Source organism: Paecilomyces variotii (assembly GCF_004022145.1).
Source record: "Paecilomyces variotii strain CBS 101075 chromosome Unknown C8Q69scaffold_3, whole genome shotgun sequence".
Lineage (NCBI taxonomy): Eukaryota > Fungi > Ascomycota > Eurotiomycetes > Eurotiales > Thermoascaceae > Paecilomyces > Paecilomyces variotii.
The window spans coordinates 1,070,633-1,091,100 of record NW_021167142.1 but is presented as its reverse complement, the minus strand read 5'-3'; the positions used below and the strand labels follow the sequence as shown (position 1 = coordinate 1,091,100).

The window sequence follows — 20,468 nt, the reverse complement described above, 5'->3', positions numbered from 1 at the left end:
GAGCAGGAGGTACAGCATCAAAAGTAATGATGTGAAGAGCTTATGCCAACTGAATGGAGACGTCAGTAAGGAAGGTTGACTACTTTATTTCTCTTGGAACGAAATCGCATCCGATTAACTTTCAGGCGCGGCTACTTACTTAGTGCTTAAACCGGCCAAGGAAGTATTTAGGTGAACCCTCCGGCGGAGTGGCCCGTCGGCTTTTGCTTACGCTGGCCTAACATATCTTTGAAGCACTGCAATTTAATGATAATATAATACACGGAGAAGCAAAAGGTTTGTATGTGTCTAATACCGTGACTCGACTTTTATTACTTAAGGATACTAGCCCATTCTTGGGGGTTTAAGATACCATCAGCTCAGACAAAGAAACAGCTTGGGAATATCAAGACTTCTTTCTATATAAGGATGTCAGGATTGATCTCTCCTCAGGCGTATTCGACACAATCCTACACATATCCCAGGTAAATCGCACTTGTCTTACTTCGACCGCACCGCATGTGGGTTGAGTCCGACTAAGGAGCCCTGTATTATATTATGGTCGCATGCGTTATGTTAAGTATGGAGATAAGGTATCTAGTCTGAAAGTAAATAGGTGAGGTGCGATGATACCACCCCCCAAGACTTCGGGTGTGCAATTGAATGGGCATGAACATTCTACGCTCGAACAGCGAGACTGATAACAACACGCTAACAATCACTCGATGCTGAAAAAGCCCTACCGAGGCATGCCCGAGACCCGCTCTGACTGCCCGGTCAATATAATCATGCTTGAAATGGGAGAAATCGCGGTTACATAAGGTGCCACAAGAGCGCAACCAACCAAGTCATATAAGAAATGAAACGGGAAAGTAGGAGAAGGTCTGATTGACAGGGAATATAGATCAATTGCAAAGTGTCCATAGACACAAACACAACAAAGGGAAGTAGGAAGAAGAGAAGCCACAGTGGAGCCAAAGCTCGACATAAGATGATGAGAAAAGAAAAAAAAAAAAAAAAAAAGAAAGGAAAGGGAAGAAGAAAAGCGCGAAATATCCTCAAAAATATACCGCAACGATCTGCAGTCAAAAAAAGAATAAAGAAAAAGAAAAAAAAAAAAAAGAAAGGGAGGCAGTAAAATATGGAACAAGATACTATCCATCACACGCTGCACATGTTGAGCAATAGCTCTGGGAACTAGTGGCAGAGACAGACACGATGGACAGACAGAAGTAGAACATTATACACATACGCCATACAAAGAATTTCCACATGAACATCAGTAATCCTATCAGACATTAGAATTAAGAGACTCCAAAACCCATGGGATCACTCTTGGGGTTCGGCGGGTTGGGTGGGGGAAGGGTGCTCGGCGGATTCAGCAGATTCATCTGCGGGGGGAGGGTCAAACGTGGGCGACACGATGATGGATGGCGTCAATGGTGGTTGAGAAGAATGCTGATCCTTGCTCGGGCTCAACAAGGCGGAATCGTCTGTCTCGGCCATGTCGGTTTTAGCTGGTGATGGTGGCTCTTGCACTGGGTTCAAAGCTGACCCGTCTGCACTATCCTTGCTGCCGCTAGTTGCACCATTTCTTCTTCTCATTCTGCGTTGCCGTCTCTCATCTTCGGCACTTCCTTTCCTCCTTGCTCGCTGGGACTCCGTGTCGTTGTTGCCTCTTAGACCTTGCAACATGCTTGCAGCGCGGTCTGCGATGTCTTCGCCCTCCGAGATCTCTTGACCGCTAGCGTTGCCGTCTTCACCAGGTGATTTTGGTGTCAACAGGCCACCGTCAGTGCCCATAGCACTATCTGCCTTGTCACCACCTTCAGCATTGACCTCACCCTCTATACCGAGTTCTGGAATCTTTTGGCCAGACGCAACACGGACTTGGTGGCGCTCCTTCAGCCTAGCGCGCCGACGACGATCACGTTGATCTCTAGCCTGTGGTGCTGCAGCTCGCAGTTTCTCAAGTAGAGAGTCCATTGCTCCACTGGTTGATGGTGAATTCGGACTATCTGTACCGTGACCACCGCCATTCGCAAGGGCAGGATTGATGCGTTTTCTCGCCAGCGAGGCTTCTGTACGTTTCCTCGCTTCTTCCCAGGAGATATTCTTCTCTCTCGATTTCTATATGTGAGATGCGTTAGCGTATCAATCCTGAACAGGCGCAATCGTGAGGAAAGTAAAATAATGGTGGCCTACCTTCCACTCTTGCAAGAACGAAGCTAGCTTGGCGAAGAAGTCTCGCCTGGCATTATCATCTGTGTTGTCTTCGCCGTAGAAAGTCATAATATCGTCGAAGCTCTTAACCATATCGTCCAGATACAGCTGCATCTGCTCTGCTTTCCGCCGAGCTTCTTTCATACTGCGCTGGACTACCTGGCTGACGCGATCTTGAGGATGAAACTTCTTCGGATCGCTCAAGTTACCCGCATCTAAGCTCATCTGTACGTTCTTGATGGTGTCGATATATTTCTTGGCGTCCGTCCTGAGCTGGTCGACGTTTAATTTCTGAACCGAGATAACACCTCCAATCTCGTCTGTAAAGCCCTGCCATTCGGGGTATTGGTTGCGGACAATACGTTCCACCAGGTCGGCGAAAGTGGACTCATTCTTGTCATCTTTCACCATACCGAGACGAGCCAGGGAGCTAAGCTTGAAACCTTGGGCTTGTTTGTTCGAGTCATTCATAAAGTTACCGATATCCAGGATCAAACCGAGAACGTTCATCAGTGATACTGAGTCGCGCAAGGACTCACTGACTGTAACGACATCCTTCAGTTTAGCAGAAATATGATCATAGTCAGGCTCAAACGACCGCGTCAAAGCCAAAGCACGCATACGGGCCTTCCAGTAGTGGTTGAGTTCAAAGGCTGTCTGTAAATAGATTTGATCCTCACGGGTGAGCTCATTGATATCTTGTTCGCGTTCCGAGTTCAAAGCGTCAGGACCGGTCCAATCCTTGCTGTAGGGTGCCATCATCTTCGCCACGTTGTCAGGAATAGTGCAAAGTTCATCCCTCTGCAAGAAATCCATGACAACATTATTATCCAGAATCTCAGTGTCGCAGTGGATGATCATGCGGACCAGTTCATCCACAGGCACCTGAGAGAATTTCGCCATGGCGATCTGGAAAGTTTTCGAAAGATCATTGGAAATGATTTGTTTCTTATCCTTTCGCTGTTTGGCGGCTGCACTGCCCTTAAGGATCTTTGTCTCCTTGGCCATGAACAAGCGTTCAACCTCGTCCAGGACACCCTTCTTAGCTAGCTCGGTGTACTTCCGCTCCTTGTCTTCATGAGTAGGCGTGTGAGTAGCCCATACAGTTACTTGAGGAGTGTCAACCTTCTCCCAGTGAAGCGCCTTGAGCTTCTTCTTAGGTCGAATAGATGGCATATAAACGGTAGGCCCAGTGTGTTCTGCAACCAAATAATTTGTTCTCCAACTGCCGACTGGGCCACCTGGGGGAGGCGGCGGAGGGGGAGCTCCAGGCCCTGGTGGTGGAGGAGGAGGCGGTGGTGGTCCAGGGATACCGGCACCAGGAGGCGGAGGTGGAGGAGGTGGAGGGGGAGGAGGAATTCCAGCAACAGAACCTGGAGGTGGTGGAGGCGGCGGAGGAGGAGGAGGAGGCGGCGGCACACCCTGTACGCTGCCTGGAGGGGGAGGGGGAGGAGGAGGAGGAGGAGGTGGTGGTGGTGGTGGTGCAGGGACGGCCTTGGCCTCATCTTTGGTCTCATCGGAGTTCTCAACACTGGGCTCGTGGTCTTCTGCTGAGGCCTTAGCATCTTCAGAAGTGCCCTCAGCCTCTTTCTCATCAGCATCATATTTGGGAACTTTGGACGCGATTTCGCCAAGTAGACCGTTCGCCTTCTCTGGATCCAAGCGAGGGCGTTGTAGTTCAATAAGGCGAGGCTTCTCATATACGACATCTTCGTCGCCAAGGTCATCGGCACTCTCAGCCGCATCTTCCTTTGCTTGAGGTACGTGGCTCCTCTTCCGGTGAACGGCCCCCAGAGTACCTGTGTCGAGGTTGCGTGCTTTATTTTGAAAGTCATCGTTGAAGTCATTATCTCCGTCCATCTGCTCCCGCAACTCGCGCAAACGATCTGAAGGTCCATGTGTACCCCATACCTTGCCTTCCAGCTTGAACTGTGTCTTTGTGCGCTCAAGCTGGCGTTCCAGTCTCTCCATGAGTTTCTCGCGGTCCAGGATACCCCGCATCTGTGCTGGGTCAACTTCTCCTTTGTCGTTGTCAGCGGACTTCTTGGCATTTGATGCAGCTATATCTTGGGCATCTCGGAGCATCAGATACAGCTCTCTTGTCTCCAGTTCATTACGCTGGAGTTCCTGACCGCGCAGCCTCTGGACATCGGCGAGCTCGGCTTTCAGTGACTCGTTCTGCCTCTGTTGAAGCGCAATGATGCCGGTTTGCTCTTCAATCTGCTTTTGGAGCTTCTTGACCAAGCCATCCGCGCCCATCTCCACCTGCGCCCTCATCTCATCACGCTCAGCGATAGCCGCCTCGGCCACCTGGCGAGCTTCCAACGATTCATCGTAAGCTCGTCGGGCTTCTGCGTCCGTATGCAAGCGGTCCAGGAGACTCTGAACGGTAAATGACAATCCCTGGCGCAAATCCAGATCCGGAAGCCTCCTATCCATGGCCACGTAGCTGAGCATGGCATCCACCAGCTGGAACATGCGAAGTCCGTCCTCTCCTGAGTTCTCTCGGATAAGCAGCAGATGCTGCATCGCAGAGAGGAAGTAATCGTGTGATCGAGTGCCCTGGATCCTGGACTGAATCGCATCCGTGATTTGCATCGGATCATTCATATCCTTGACCTCGCCCTCGATGCTGTCCTTCATGCTGCTGTTCTCCCGCTGCAGCAGATCCTCGTAGTCAATCGCTTCATTCTCTCTGAACCGCTCGACCTGCTTGTCAATTACTTCATACTGGAAACCCTCCATCTTCGTCAGGAGCCGCTTGATACCGCAGGAGGTAAACTGCGCCCGGATATGGCACCGGAGCTGCAAGTCATTTTCCGGCGCATCGACCAACATATTGATCAGTAGCATTGTAGCCACCGCATATTCCATGAGGAGATTTTCCATACCAATTCCCCCGCTTCGGTATTCATCACTGGCACCAACCAGACTGCCCATCTTTCCACGGCCATCGATGGTGACTTCGACGATACGCATCCATGCATCAAAACGACCAGTTTCTCCCTGGAGATTCTTGACGTGATCCATAGCCTGGAGGACCTTCTGGTGCCCCTGACCTTCGGCCCAGTGGCAGAGGAAAGTCAATACTTCACTGACCAGCTTTCTGGTGTTGAGGCGTGGAGATAACAGCGAGCAGGCGAGTGCCACAATGACTTGCTGGTGAGCAAGGGCATCATCGGCACCATATTTGTTGTTCATCAATGCTTTGAGGCACTTTGCTATGTCATATTCACGGTCCAAATCTTTGTCTCCTGAAGTTGGAGCCACAGGCACAGGTCCAGAAGCTTTCCTTCTGTTAATCTTCATGAGGACATTCGTCAAAGCGATTTGACCTTGAGCCTCTACAAATGCCTTTACCCAACTTATCGGTTGCGTCCGAAGACTGACACTCAAGCTTCCAAGCTGTTTCGACGTGATAGTATCGTCCATCACCTTCCTCACATACCATTCAGGGCTTCCCTCCTCCTCTGATCGGCTCAGAAGCCCGCTTGGGGCCTCTGAACCATAAGTTTGTCTGGCATTATTCTTTCTTCTCTGCTCACCTTGTAGTTCGGTCAATCGATCCTGGTGGACAAGGGTCCATTTCTTCGACGCGGGATATGCTAGCATCTGCCTCTTTGCCTGCTCTGGGAGATTCTGCCAGCCTCTCTTCTGCATGAGGTCCAGGAAGAGTTGGTCGATCACCCGGTCGTCTCTGGGTCGAGTCAAATACTGTTCCGGTGGAACCGGTGGGACCGGAGGCTCTAGGGGCTGTCCTGGTAACCAAGAACCTTGTAGATTCGAGTATCTATTGCTAGCGGTGCTATATTGGGTGTTTCGGTCGGCGGAATGGGATGTGGTAAGGGTGCGAGAAGAATTATTATCCGAGAAATAGCTGGAGCCCCGCGTGTTGGAGGAAACTGACGAGTGAATGCTCATTTGATCGAGAGATATTCGAGAATTTGATGACGAATCCGCCGTGGAAGTAGAGTGATGGCTGAAGCCCGCATTCGCCGCAGAACTGCCCGGTCGACCCCATTGTTGGTAACGTGTGCCTCTGTCTCCAGTGGAGCTTGCAGCCATTGTTGTATTTGACACATGAGGTGGAGGACGGGGCCCTGTCGGATGCGAATACACATTTTGTTGTGCCGGAGGGTTCCATACGGGGTATTGGTGGAAGTCCGATGTTTCCTTTGCCAGATGGCTCGGCGTAGGCTCCTTCCGCGGCGACGATTCTGGCCTGGACACGGTCTCAATGGGGATAGGAGATCTGTGATCTGCTGGCAAACTCTCAAAGGGGATCGATGTGATAACGCCTGCAGTCATTGAAAGACCGGTAGCATCCGGCTCGTTGCCCAAGTCGATAGACTGTACCGATCCCCTCTTCGTATGGCGTGAGGTCCGCGATCCGGGCGAGCTCGCCATGGAAATGGGAGCCTCTAGACCTCCGTTTCCTTCATGTCGATGGTCCTCAGTCCGATCCTTGTGCAGTTTCCGTCCGAAGAACGATTTACCAGCCGACGTCTGTCTGGATTTGTCGCTTGCGGACGAGGAGGTGGGCATCCTGGCGGGTGTCGTTGGTTAGGCGCAGGGTGTAGCATCAGCGTCACTTTTGTTTATCTGTCCCAAATCGAGCTTCTTCTGCGACCAAATTTCAGCTGCTCACGTTCTCACGTCCCCAGCAGCAGTTGCGATGTATCTAGCGCTTCTAGGGAATCAATGTCATTCAGGGCCGATCTTCGCTCCTGACGATCGGTACCCGCTGCGGAGCGATCGAGAGCCGTCCAAAGTCGTCCAGAAATGCTCCCTCTTCACCACAGAAGACGGGAGCAAAGGTCGACCGTTGAAAACTTCCGCTCAAGTGGCGTTCACCAGATGCGCGCGGTTTGTTGTCCTTTGGGAAGCGTTCACCATTCTCGACCGTAGAGGGTCTGTCTACTCTAAGGGGTTCAGCGTCTGGCCCGCGGGCTTCGACGTCGCTGGTTCGCCCGCGGTTGGCGCTAAGGCTGACTAAGTCGCTAGCCTCAGGCCGCGTAGGCCACATCGGGTATGGGGGCGCCACGTGATGCGCGTACCGCCCGGGTCGCATGGCGGCACGTGATGCCGCCTGCTTCAGCCTTGACAAGTTGACAGCTGGGCGAGCACCAACGCGGATTCGATGCTGGCCCTAACGGCTCGTGGGATCTTCGCTCTGGACCCTCGAATCTGTGCTGATGTCGATATCATGAGGGGTGGCCGGTGATCCAGGCTGGTTCGAGCTCCCGGTCCCGTATCTTGTCTCCTGAACTCCGTCTCCGCCAGCCCCGGTGCTCGCGCTGTTCCGGATAGCAGTTCGTCTGTCTGTTGCTGAGAACCCCCAGACAGAGAGACCACGGGCCCGGTTATATTATTTCCATTACAATGGGAGCTCCCGCGGGTCTGCTCAAGGTAAATAAGTTGTCTCCTCTTGCTCCGGAATGCTACGTGGTTCTTCCATACTGACCAAAGCTGCTCTAGACCCTTGTGGTCCCCGCCCTTATCTCCCTTGCTCTATATTTACTTCTCTCATTCTTGATCATTCCATTCTTTCGACGGTATCATCAACGATACTCCCAGTATCTGCCACTACAGACTATCTCCGTGCACACGTCTTCGCTCCGAGATCGTCTGGCTGATGCATTGATGCATCTGTTTCTGCCATCTACCTGGAGGAGAGAGGCACGCCTCATTGAGGGACAGAACGATTCCGGTAGTATCTTTGATGAGGAAGGGGAGAATATGGTGGGGTTCGACCCGTCCAGGCGGGAGGCTCTGGAGAGGCGGCGGAGTACAACGAGTGATGATCAACCTCGTCTTAGTCGCGATCTGGAGGAAGGGTTCATGGACGAGAGCGACGAGGAAGACGAAGAGAGTATGAGCACATCACGTACACGTCGATGACCTTATTAAGGCGCAATTCTTGCGCACTGGGTCTCTCATTACGGCGTTGGCGCTCAGGCAGGATTCAAGGTCCCTTGACCGTATCGAATAATAAGTGGTATCCATGTTTTTCTTCTATCCTGGCCGCTGGACATCATTTCTTTTTCTTATATCTTGCTCAATATATGCCTCTGGGATTTTAGACATCGCAACAAGAGGGCTGCGAGTGTGCAGACCAGTTGATGAAGTATTTCGGGGAAAAGAATATAATTTCGAATCTCATCCTATAAATCGTAATATCACTCTATAACTCCTCGATCTCCATGTACATATAAAAAAATGACCGGTAACAATAAGAAACTGGGTCATGCACTGACTATTGATCCCGACAGCATCCATTGACGTTGTATTGTTCAGTAGAATTATTCTATATACCATTGTAGAATCATGATTTGTTCTCAGGGCCATGCACCATACGTAGTCATTCTCTTCGAATCTGTATGGATAATACATCCCAATCCTGTCTTTCAGGAACAGTCCGTCTTCGTAGCCTGTCAGACCCAGACGCCAGAAGTCTACCCTATACAACGCCAATGGCAAGTTTTCAAGCCATAATAACGTTCGTTCCATGCAATGCAGCTTTTACTACACATATCCAGCTTTAGCTGTATGATACAGGTAGAGAACATAGGCGAGGTCATATCAAGGTCTCTGGTGACAGTTCAATCGACTAGCCTTGTTATTCGACGTGATATTATTACAGACACAAATACATACTGCATAGTACATACATAGTAATCTCCTCGAATAATATGCGGAGGAGAACCAATCGGAGACGCCCAAAATAGTTGATTGATTAAGCTGGGCCTTATCTCCGAATTCCCGAACCCCGACATCTCGGAGCTTCAACCTTGGCGAAGCTAGGAACAGGCGCATTTGGACAGTCTCGCATCCTCTTCTTTTTCTCTTTGATTGTATTATTTACCCATATTGCACCTTGTCGCTGGACTTTCCTGTCTCCGTCTTTAAGTGTTTCAGTTTGTTCCACTGTAATGGGTATCCGTATCCGTCCGCGGGCTCCATGCTGGGCCTGCTTCTTCAACGGCTCAAGTACAATAGCTCGCGTACCATGGCACCAGACTGTTCGATATCTATCATTAACATCCTCATGTCGCTCTCGCCAGCGCATTGAAATTCCTCCCCCGTTTCCGGTCACGCAGACATGTCCCGAACCAACCTGCGCATGTGCACCGACTCCGCCCATGCCCGAGGGGTTGCCCATTGACCATGAACATCCACTCAATGGCACAATGGCAGCTTATGCGCAGCAGCTCATCATAGCAACTGGCCGTCCGGACTGGACAAGTCGCATTGAAGAGGATGGCCAAGGAGAAGGGTGGGGAGAATTGGCGCGAGGATTGAAAAAGTTATTAGGGAGGGGAGGAAAATACGCAGATGTATGCGACCAAACTCACTATTTACTCCCCCCTCTGAGCTCCATTGCAAGCTTTATGCATCATCGAAGAAAGAACTAAAGACATCTTTATCATATAGCCCTATAACAATATCCTCGTGACGAACTCTTCCTTCCCCTCATCACCATCCTCGTCATCCTCATCTACCACGTCCGCTTTTCTCTTTCCCAGCTTCAAATACTTCCGCTCAATACCTACCAACCTCCCCTCAGAGACTTTAGACGTCGCCTCTCCTACCTCTCTCACGACATTCGTCCGCGCCTTTCTCCTCCCTAAAACCCTCCACTCAATGCATGGCTCCATGCCCTCCCCGCAGCGAGAACAGCTCACTCGCTCTCCGGACCTAGCTTCCCACTTCCCAGCGACTTCGCTCGTACACTCTCCTACGATCCTCATCTGCGGCCACGGCGGCCGCGACATGCGCTGCGGTGTCCTAGGTCCTGTTCTCCAGGCCGAGTTCCAGCGCGTGCTGCATACAAAGGGATACCCATCGACGGAACTAGATGGAAACAAAGTGGATGGGCCCGGACACGCGAACGTCGGTCTGATCAGCCATATTGGCGGACATAAGTACGCAGGGAATGTCATCATCTATATTCCACCGGGATTGAAGGTCGAGGGGGGTGAAGTGAGTCCCTTGGCTGGTAAGGGGATCTGGTATGGAAGAATCGAGCCGAAACATGTCGAAGGTATTGTAGATGAGACTCTGTTGAAGGGGAGAGTTGTAAAAGATCATTTCCGTGGTGCAATCGGGCATGATGGGGAGGTTTTGAGGTTATAGGTTGTTATCATTCCCTGGGGAAGGGCGGTAAAAGAAAGCATTCAAAGGGTTATGTTATATTTATGAAATGTACTCTTATTATACACATTATAAACATCTAGATTGATGAATAGATACGATGGTTGGCATCAGAAGAATAAGAAGACGTCGCCGCTTCGCTTTCATGTACGGTTGATGTATGAAGAAGCAAATTGCTAATATTTCAAATTCTATTCCATGACTGCATTATAAGCGGGGATATCCAACGTGGTCTTCTATATAATACATCAGCTACATACATGATGCAGGCTTCATCTACATGATATGATACAAGGGAAACCATCAGCCGACATTTCGACGGAATCCCATTTCTACTCTAGAATACAATGTTTACCACTTTTCCACCCTTGACGACAATCACCCTTCTCCTCTTCTCCCAGTCGTTCTTCTCTGTCAGCCACAGCTTGCCTTCGTCTGTTTCCAGGATGTGGGAGATAATCCAGTTCTGTTCTTCCGCCGCGGGGTCCTGCTCCGCGCCGTGTACGGTGGAGTCGCCAGTAGTAGCCGGCTCAGGCGTGGGTGCGCTGCTCGGTGACAGCATTCTAGGGATGGTTGCGGTGAAGCGCAGCTTTCCGTTGATTTGGACAGCAACTGTCTGGCCGCCGCGAGCAGCGAGTGTAGCCGCGTCGGCGGAGGTAAGGAGCTGCGTGGGCCAAGATGCGGAGAAGATTGAAGGCACGACAGCGTCTGCTTCTTGCAGGAGAGGAGCATGGAGAGCTTCCCATGACTCGGAAGACAGCCCCGGAGCAACAGGAGCGAGGAGCCGGAGGAGGGAAGAGACGGTCAGATAGAGGACTGATGAGGAAGCCGGTGGGGATGAGGACAAGGCGTTTGTGAGTTTTGTAAGGTCTGAGATGACAGTATTAAGGCCGTAGGGGTTATTTTCGATGCAATTCGTGACAGAAGAGATGGTGTTGTGGGTAGAAAGAATGGCGTCCGCATCGCTGTCTGACAGCTGAAGAGGGAGCGGCAGAGAAACCGCATGGCCTGAGGTGAGGTCGTTCTCAGACACAGTAAACGAAGCTCTGGCAAGGTTCTCACGAGCGTCGAGCACAAATTTCCACAGCCTAACGAACCAGCGCTCGATACCAACAATTTTGGTCTCGTCCCACTCGAGGACCTCACTCACAGGAGCGGAGAAGAGGACATGGGCACGGGTCGCATCTGCGCCATACCTGCCTGTGCAAACAGTGGGGTCCACGCCATTATGCTTGCTCTTGGACATTTTCTCGAAAGAAACATTAGGGGTAATATCGGTGCCCTTGATGACGGGCTTGTCTGGCTTCGTCAGGTCTACCTCCGATGGGTGAAGGAATCGGCCCGTCGAGGGTTCCGTATAAGTCTTCCCGTGAACCATACCCTGTGAGAGTAGTGTCCGGAAAGGCTCTGCTGGTTGTTCTGCGATGGTGCCCAATTTGGCAATCTCAGGGAATAGCTCTGACTGGGCCAAGAATTTGTAGATGAATCGAGCGTACAGGAGATGGAGGATAGCATGCTCGACACCGCCGATATAGATATCAACCGGACGAGCTACAGTAGGCGAGAAGGGCAGCTCTTCATTCTTGGAATCAAGGTATCTCAAGTAGTACCAAGAAGAATCGACAAAAGTGTCCATGGTATCAGTATCTCGCTTCGCTGGTTTTCCACAGCTTGGGCACTCGGTATGGAGCCATTCCTCTGCTGATTCTAGGGGATTGCCCTTCTTGCCTTTCAACCAATCTCCTTCAATACGAGGCAATTCGACTGGTAATTGCTCGACTGGGACTGGGACAGGACCGCAATCACCGCAGTGGATTATAGGGATCGGTGTTCCCCAATGCCGCTGCCTACTGATCAACCAGTCGCGCAGTCTCCATGTCTCAGAAAAATCGCCCCGGCCGATTTGCTTGAGATCAGTAACGATTTGTTTGGCTGCCTCCTTGGAATGTAGACCTTTATACTTCCAGCACTTCGCAGTAAGGAACCCCTCCTGCGTAAAAGCTTTAGCGCCTTCCGCAGGGACGGTGTTGGTACTAGTCTCTTCACCAGTCCCAATAGTGGACTCTGGCTCAACGACTACCGAGATGAACTCTGGTTTCACGTTCTCTTTGAAGAAAGCCATGTCCCTTGTGTCGTGAGCCGGTACCCCCATAACAGCGCCTTCGCCATAACCGCTAAGCACGTAGGGTGCGACGAAGACAGGGAGCGGTCTCGAAATCTCTGGACTCTCCTTGTCGATAATATGCAACGGGTTATTGGCATTGACATCACGCAACTTATAGCCTGCCTTTGAATCTGATGGCAGGTCGGCCGCTTCGTCTAAGAACTTGCGCAGGCCAGGATCTCTCTCGGCAGCCTTCACGACAATTGGGTGGTCCAGGGATAGCGCAAGATACTCGACACCGTACAGCGTGTCCGGGCGAGTGGTGAAGACTTCTACATCGACTTTGTTCGACGCATCAAGGGTAAGCGGAAATTTAATTTTAGCCCCTGTCGACCGTCCGATCCAATGTCTCTGCATTGATAGCACACGTTCCGGCCAACCACCTGCGAGTGTATCCAGGTCTTTCAGCAATGCTTCTTTGAAGGCAGTGATGCGGAAGAACCATTGCTTCAACATCAGCTGCTCCACCTTTGCGCCCGAGCGCCATGAGTAACCATTTGCATCGACCTATTTCCCTTATCAGCAGCTTCATCCAAGCGTTCCACTTCCTGATGTCCCGCACCTGTTCATTTGCAAGGACTGTCTTGTCGATGGGATCGTAGTTGACCAATGCCTCCGCTTGATATGCAAGTCCCTTTTCGTAGAGCATCAGGAATATCCGCTGGGTATGTTTGTAAAACTCCGGAGAGCATGTCATGAGCTCCTATAGACCAATAACCCCTGTTAGCATTGCATGCCATTTCGTCTGTCTCCTCAATCAAAGGCGGCCCCAAGCTCATACAAACATCAACAGAGGGCAAATAACTTACCCTATCCCAATCGAAATTCGCCGAAATACTCATCAATTGCTCCTTCATCTTCGCAATATTGTCCTTCGTCCATTCCGCGGGGTCGATTCCTCGCTCGATAGCTGCATTCTCCGCAGGTAGCCCGAAAGCATCCCAACCCATGGGATGCAGAACATCCCGGCCGCGCATGCGGTAGAATCGCGACAAGACATCCGAGATCGTGTAGACGCGCAGATGGCCCATGTGTAGAGTACCGGACGGGTAGGGAAACATCGAGAGAATGTATGATTTCGGCTTCTCTTCTTTGCCCGACGTCGCTGTGGGTTCTGCCTTTGATTCCGATTGCCATCTTTCCTGCCACTTTTTATCGATGGCGAGAAGGTCCAGTTTTCGCGAAAGCGAGGTTGATGAGGTCGACGCAAGTCGTGCGAATGAATATGTATCTAATTTTAGGAAACGTAGGGTGTTGGCACTTCTTCCTCCATAGCTGGCATTGATGCAGCGCCAGTGCCCTCGTGTGAGGGTCACCGCGTGTGATCGCAAACGAGAGATGGGAAGCATTGTGGCTTGTGTAGCATCATGTCACAGCAAAAAGCAATATGCGCTCTGTACCATTGCCATTGACAGTGAGGCAGGGCGAAGTCAATTGAATTCAGAGTGCGTGTCCACCAGAGAGCGTTTCGCGTGTCTCTGTGGCCGGCGGAGAACCAAATCTTTGTTGAGGTCATTCCGGCTGTCGCTCCGCAGATCGCCAAGTTTTAGTGCCAAGAACAACGGAGATATCGCCAGTAATACAAGCGTACGATGAGAACATGAAAGTGAAATCTATATTTTTCTTTTGTTATTCTATTCTATTTTCTGGGATTGTTGGCGGGTCTTACGTATGGGATTCTGCAACTGGTCATCTAGTCGCCGCGTTACTGGTTGAAGAGTTGAGCAGAAACATACTATTAATAAAACTAACATGAACTGCTTCGAGGGACATCATGCGCAGAGGAAGTTTCACTGGTTGTGGGAATCAAGTTCCTCCTCGATGGTTCTCTTTTTCATCATTTCCGCTATATTCCCGTCGCTCTGTGTAGTTAGAGAGTAGTATACAGAAACAAGATGCGTGATCTGCCAACACCTGGCGGCTTGGAACACCAACTAAGGACCTAAAGGATTTCCTGAGTATATCGCATCGGAGTTATATAATGAAAATGGAAGAGAGAAACGAGAGTAGCTTTGAGACATAGTGGTGATCCGGAAGACAACTTGTAAAGGAGCGGACAAGGCTCGCTTCGTCTAGTCACGATACCCATTCAGTGAGCAGGATGACTGCTTCTATCCTTGCCTGTTTGACTAGCAACCCTCAAAGCAGTCCAACGCTAAAGGAGTGCCAGCTTTTATCTGAGGGGCCAACTCATCACGAATCTGACAGAACAGAAAGTGACCACAAGGACAGCCATGGACGCTGCAAGGTACTAACTAGGGAGCCTTCGAGCAAGACGTCATAGGTTGGCATGTCACCGTACTGCGAAAGAAGAGAATATACATGCTTAATTTTGTACAGAAGAAGAGTAATAGTTCGCTAAGCGAACATGTGCTTATATGGCAGCCACGGATACCACCTCCAGGACATGAACAGAAAGAATCACAACCAGTCATTCTGAGGCTGGTAAGATTTTTGGGGTAATGTCGCGAGCGAAGGCTCCGAGGGCCAAGCGTCCTCCCGGGGTGATATTTCCTGGGAGCGGGCTTCGGATAGGCGATAGAGACCGGAACCTGGAGGAACAGACTGTCGAGGAGCGAGGGAGAGCGGAGGTGGTGGCGGGAGAACCTTCATGATCGCTGCTCGGTCTATGGTGTTTCCGGACGAGGAGGAGTTGTGATTCCCTACATCGCTGTCCGAGTAGTATGGGCCTGGCGACTCGCTTCTGCGTTGACTTTCGGGTCCTGACAAGTAGTCTTCAATTTCCTTCATGGTATCCATCGTGAAAGGGACGTCGTAGGACTGCCTTGAGAATCCTCGGTCGTTTTGCTGCGTACTAAACGACTGTTGTGCTGGGGACTGGTACGGGCTGGACAGGTTCATTGTCTGTGGTGTACTGCCGACATTACTCAGTCGCAGACCAATCTGAACAGTGGCACTGCTAACACCAGATGAGTACAGCTGGTGTGACCTGGCGAAAGGGGGTTGTGGTGGAACCAAAAAGCTACCATTGCCCATGCTGTACATGCTGGACGTGGTCTGTGCCGGCAGAACCGATGGAGTACTTTCTGCAGCTGGGAAAATTGAATAGTTATTTGACACTTTCCTGGAATGGCCCGAAACAATCGTATCCTGATATTGTGGCGGTGGAGGCGGCGGCAAGGATTTCTGCGTATCGACGTTGTTTGCTGAAGCCGGTCTTGTGGCTGTACCTGGTCTTGTAGCGGTGCCTGGCCTCGTGGCAGATTCCATGTTTCCTGACGCACCTGATACAACAGACACATCGTGATCGCCATAGTACGATTTCTCATTTCCGTAACCGAACCTCGAAGCAAGGCTGTTTTTCCTTTCCAAAGGTGTCGTTATATGTTGTCCGATATCGAGTGGCATTGAACCGAATAACTTCCAGCCTTGGTTTCTCCGCCACGGGGCATTGACAGGACGGATAGCTAGGTTATCCGCATTTGAACGAAGAACTAGGTGCATAAAGAAGAATACGAAGCCAGACAGATTCAAAGTGACAACGGCCATCATTGCTGTTACTCCAACGCGGTGAGCGAATGTGAATAGTGCCCAGAAAGGCAGAATGAAGACCTACGAGAAATGTTAGACTGAATGAATGGTATGTCACGAGATGAAACTTACTAAAAGTAGTGCGCCAGCTGCAAGATAGTACACCACTCTGCTAGCGGCAACCCTCTCGTCTCTATCGAGTTTAACAGTTCGGAGCAGCTGCACAGTTACAACAGCACCGATGCCGATATAAAGGATGATGAGCGTCAACCCTATGGCAAAGGCGACATCTGCCCAGAACGCACTGAAAAATATCAGGGTGTCGAAACATTCATGGAACTTGACTGGCTTTGTTGCTGTCGGTATCAATGTGAGGATAACTAGGAACGACGCTACGGCACAGCAAATCGGTATATTCCACTTCCCTCGAGGCGCAAAGCGGTCCCTTTGCAGTCCTCTATATGCTGTCTCCGCTCCAAACGTCAATATTGTGAAGGCCACAATCCATACAGCTATAGGGAATTAGCTTCGGCTCCTTTCGCTATGGTTGATTGAATGTGTACCTGGAAAGACCGCTTGAGCGATATGCTGACAATTGCCCACAAAGATACTTTTGAGCCCAGTACCTTGGACACCAAGAAATATCAAGGATTGCACAATAATTGCCGAAGCAAGAACCAAGGGTACTAGGTCTGCGGGATGTAGCATGCGTAGGAATCGGTATTTCTTTCTGCAGTTGGTTAGCTATTGACTGCCTCGACATCCGACAATACCGGCCATCAGAGGCACGTACTCAGACTTAAGCATAGGGCTCAGCTCGTATACTCTCCACGCATCGTACATAATAATACCAATCACCAGTGCAGCAGCAGCAGCATCGAATGCAACGAGGAGCATTGTCGATGTTCGTTCTGATATACTCTCCTGCAGGATTAATTTGAATATAAAATTCTGCGTCTTTTGCAACGCCTTGCTGCTCTTGTTGAAAACATCGCTTTCGTCCATCTGACCGAAGGACCGTGCAACTGGGGCAAATAATGAATGATCCATCATGTACCGGTTAAAGAGGGGAACAAGATTATCCCGGACAGGATTAAAGTGAGCGTTGCGATGGCATTCGGCCGAGTCGAACTCAGTATTTATGCTCGTAAAAGAAAAGAAGAAAGAAAAAGAACGATGACTGGTCGACAGTCAAGAATTGAATGCAACGACAGTGGCTCTGCTATACCGAAGACTGCCGGAGTCTCGACACAACGAGAGGTTCCAGGCCAGCTGAATCGCCGTGCAGAAAAATAGAAAGAATAAAAAGAATAAAAAAAACCTTCAGAGAGGCTGAAAGTCGTAAAGAAAGGTAAACGAAGAATTAAGAAACATCAAGAAAAGCGAAAGAAGGTGGCACAGGGTACTTGAGCAGAAGAGGTCCGTGGAGTCCATGGCCATGTCCACCCCAGACAGACGGGACCAGCGCCCAAACAGTCACAGCGTCGTAATCGACACCAAGTCTGTCCTCGAAAAAGAAGTGGAGGGACGACTAGGAGCTTGGCACTTCCAGGAATATAACTGTTTCATACTTTAGGAGGAGTATTATGATCCCGCAAGCACTACGATCGTCCATCATCCTCGCGGAATCCAAACGAGATATCCGGTCAAGAGCCAGCCGTTTCAACAGAACCTGTCCGATAGCAGGGAACAGACACGAACGTACAAGTGGGTCTGAGCACGGAGACAGTGAATGAGGATTTGAAATAGCATCTGGTTTTGCACAATTGACCATATGCAGGCTTCACGCGAGTATCCCTGAGTGTTCCAGGTGAAAAAGGACTGAGAGTCAGGTGCAGTGACTAGTCCGCAATTGTGCTTCACAAGCGACATGAAGTGATCACAGTCCCCCATCAGAGCGACTGATCTTTCCAGAAACATGGAGGAAGCAACAATGAACAGTCGAGTCCAATCCAGAGCACGGGAAGATCGACGAGTAGCGGCCCGTCATCAGCACATGGCTGAGCTTAGGGGCCAGTGGAGACTCTCTTGGGACGTTGAACCACTGATAGGAAGCTCGCATACTTCCTCTCCGGTGGTGATCCTTTTGTTATCATCGAAGAGGGAAATAATAAACACAGCAGCGGTAGGGGGCTGACACAACAGTCGTGGGATCTCTGGGATGAAACCGGCCGGGTCTGGAGTGGCTCACACTAAACACGCCGAGAAGCCACTGTGCCGCGGTTCATCCCCATGAGTATGGACCATAACCGCAGGCGCTGGTTACTCGATCGGTTTCATAAATGTTTGGCTCATCCCAACATAGCAATTCGCGAGGTCGTCTGGCGATCATTAGGTCTTGTTGCTCTCAGAGTCGGCGGGTAAGTCTCGTTTCGGCTACTTACAGATGGACCAGGAAAGACTCGCCCGCTGCAGAGAAAGCTTGGACCAGCCGTCCGATCATGAAGACATGAACACTATGATCGGGTACAGTTCGTAGATGGTAGTAGCGCAGGAGTAGCGAAATGAGAATAATAGAAAAACGTGGCATTCCAGGATCAAATATCAGTGGGGTGTAGTTTCAACGCACGGAGATCACTAACCTTGGTCTCAGTTTTCCGTGTCAAGAAGACGCTCAGCAATTATAATCTACGCCCTGCATCCGCGCATAGAATGCTCTCTACTCTGACCCATGGAGGCATTTATATTATCAAAATTCGATCAAAAAGGTAATTACCTCAAAGAAAGAAAAAAAAAATTGATGTAGACTGTGCACTACTATGACCCGGAAGATTATGTCCCGTAGTGGGATCACTGAGCCTATCCTCATGAGACAATGTGTCTCACAGCTTACCAGGGAACATTCTCCAGCCTTCCTTTCTTGAAATGGTGCGTCAGTGACTCCTACACCGCACAGATGGGGAATCCCCTTTGTTCTACGTCACTGCATGCTTGAGAAATGGGTATGGTCAGTTCCTACATCTGCGTCTATACAGGCGCTAGGAACCGCTTCCATAATGTGATAGTGTGATAGAGTACAATAATAAGGTACTGAAAGAGACCTGGATCTGTTCCTAACTACTGCAAAGTGACATGATCAGATCTGCCTCATGCTAAAATGCAATTCTACCTAGGATACCCCTGGGATGTATTCGACGCAGTCCAGGCCTTCACAGTTGATCATTGGTAATTGGATTCCCAGTTCATTTTCTTCCTTTCATCCGCCTGAATTAGGCAATATACATCAACAAATCTAGTTAAAGCTTCTCAGATCATGCAACTCTAATGCAACAAGATATCCCAGGTAGGTAATATTACTCCTACCAGAAAAGATGATCTCCGTGGCTCGCGTGGTGTTCGAACCATCCTTTAATCCGGATGGAGTAGTTCCCGGTCTCCATGCTGAACGGAAAGGGAAATGTGACAGAGACTTGCAGCGGTGAGCGCTCTGTTCGTCCAGTAGCATACATTCATGCAGCCAGGGGCCCTTACTGTGCTTCAGCAGGGGCATATAAAGTACGTGATGGCCCTTTTGTGGTGCATATAGATACCTATAACGTCTATCGGTCTACTATAAAGGAAATATATTTGTCAAAATGTGTTACAGAAGCAAGCAGCCAGATTGCAAAAAAAAAAAGTGCGCTATTATTATGTTCCTTTCCGCATCCATCATTTCGACTCATAATTCTCGAGGACCGGCGACTTTCAGTTGCTCAGAAATATAAAATGCTGTAGTTCGTGGCGCTACGATCCTTATGGGATATCATGAGATCTAGAGACTACGAAAGCTCTCCCTCACATTTGTTCTAGTTTCCAGACCCACTGCATGAGATAAATTATCTGAATTGACTCCTATGTCAGAATCAAGGATCAAACGGTAGCTGTATTGGCGCATGGTACACGGAGCTCCTCCAAGACTAAAAGCGAATTCAAGACGGGGACATCCGGAGGAAAGAAAAAGAGGGGGGGACAAGCCTCGAGATGAGATGATTATGTAATTCTGTCACCAGAGAATGACAAACCTTACCAAAAGACCCAATATCCATTCCGTCTTCATCTCCCCAGCTTATCCACCATGCATCACCCCGCTGCAAGATTTGAAAAATGTAATGTTCAGCGACCTCCGGCTCGAGACTCACCATCGTGGAATCTATGTTCTCACGAAGGAAATTACAAAGACCAATATAATGACTGCTTACAGCGTTCATAGAGGACGAGAACAAGGGCATGGTCTACTTACAGTTCTATAACCAAGATAAGCGCACTGTGGAAGAGCTGCTACAAGAAGAGATAATTCTGATAGCCAAAGAGCCATATCTGCAACCGACGTCTGATGGAAATTGCTCCGCGCGGACCGTCTTTCTGAGATTGTGTATCCATACGTATGACCAGCGGGACCCAACGGGATCCAACGGGACAGTTTAGCTCTGCTGGAAAGAAAAGAGCAATATACTCTTCAGTGAGAGCAAGTATATTA

General features: G+C 50.0%; 6 protein-coding genes across 6 annotated transcripts; 2 read left to right on the top strand and 4 right to left on the bottom strand.

The window, feature by feature from the left end:
• Window positions 1–328: 328 nt before the first annotated feature.
• C8Q69DRAFT_461546 (hypothetical protein) lies at window positions 329–972 on the bottom strand. Its single transcript, XM_028630255.1, has one exon. It carries the CDS (start codon window positions 965–967, stop codon window positions 719–721), a length of 249 nt encoding a protein of 82 aa, XP_028486522.1. The 5' UTR covers window positions 968–972; the 3' UTR covers window positions 329–718.
• Window positions 973–1,066: 94 nt separating this feature from the next.
• Window positions 1,067–7,129, bottom strand: C8Q69DRAFT_430308 (hypothetical protein). Its single transcript, XM_028628478.1, has 2 exons — window positions 2,185–7,129; window positions 1,067–2,109 (listed from the first exon to the last, which is right to left on the bottom strand). Exons 1-2 carry the CDS (start codon window positions 6,745–6,747, stop codon window positions 1,309–1,311), a joined length of 5,364 nt encoding a protein of 1,787 aa, XP_028486521.1. The 5' UTR covers window positions 6,748–7,129; the 3' UTR covers window positions 1,067–1,308.
• Window positions 7,130–7,316: 187 nt separating this feature from the next.
• C8Q69DRAFT_461540 (hypothetical protein) lies at window positions 7,317–8,500 on the top strand. The gene is made up of 2 exons (XM_028630254.1): window positions 7,317–7,611; window positions 7,681–8,500. Exons 1-2 carry the CDS (start codon window positions 7,585–7,587, stop codon window positions 8,101–8,103), a joined length of 450 nt encoding a protein of 149 aa, XP_028486520.1. The 5' UTR covers window positions 7,317–7,584; the 3' UTR covers window positions 8,104–8,500.
• Window positions 8,501–9,017: 517 nt separating this feature from the next.
• On the top strand, window positions 9,018–10,485 carry C8Q69DRAFT_461537 (Sucrase/ferredoxin-like-domain-containing protein). Its single transcript, XM_028630253.1, has 2 exons — window positions 9,018–9,539; window positions 9,637–10,485. Exons 1-2 carry the CDS (start codon window positions 9,135–9,137, stop codon window positions 10,336–10,338), a joined length of 1,107 nt encoding a protein of 368 aa, XP_028486519.1. The 5' UTR covers window positions 9,018–9,134; the 3' UTR covers window positions 10,339–10,485.
• Window positions 10,486–10,533: 48 nt separating this feature from the next.
• Window positions 10,534–14,087, bottom strand: C8Q69DRAFT_461536 (leucyl-tRNA synthetase). Its single transcript, XM_028630252.1, has 3 exons — window positions 13,330–14,087; window positions 13,083–13,223; window positions 10,534–13,027 (listed from the first exon to the last, which is right to left on the bottom strand). Exons 1-3 carry the CDS (start codon window positions 13,867–13,869, stop codon window positions 10,694–10,696), a joined length of 3,015 nt encoding a protein of 1,004 aa, XP_028486518.1. The 5' UTR covers window positions 13,870–14,087; the 3' UTR covers window positions 10,534–10,693.
• Window positions 14,088–14,588: 501 nt separating this feature from the next.
• C8Q69DRAFT_207919 (hypothetical protein) lies at window positions 14,589–17,369 on the bottom strand. The gene is made up of 4 exons (XM_028626152.1): window positions 16,806–17,369; window positions 16,576–16,742; window positions 16,145–16,524; window positions 14,589–16,093 (listed from the first exon to the last, which is right to left on the bottom strand). Exons 1-4 carry the CDS (start codon window positions 17,063–17,065, stop codon window positions 14,942–14,944), a joined length of 1,959 nt encoding a protein of 652 aa, XP_028486517.1. The 5' UTR covers window positions 17,066–17,369; the 3' UTR covers window positions 14,589–14,941.
• Between the last annotated feature and the right edge of the window lie 3,099 nt (window positions 17,370–20,468).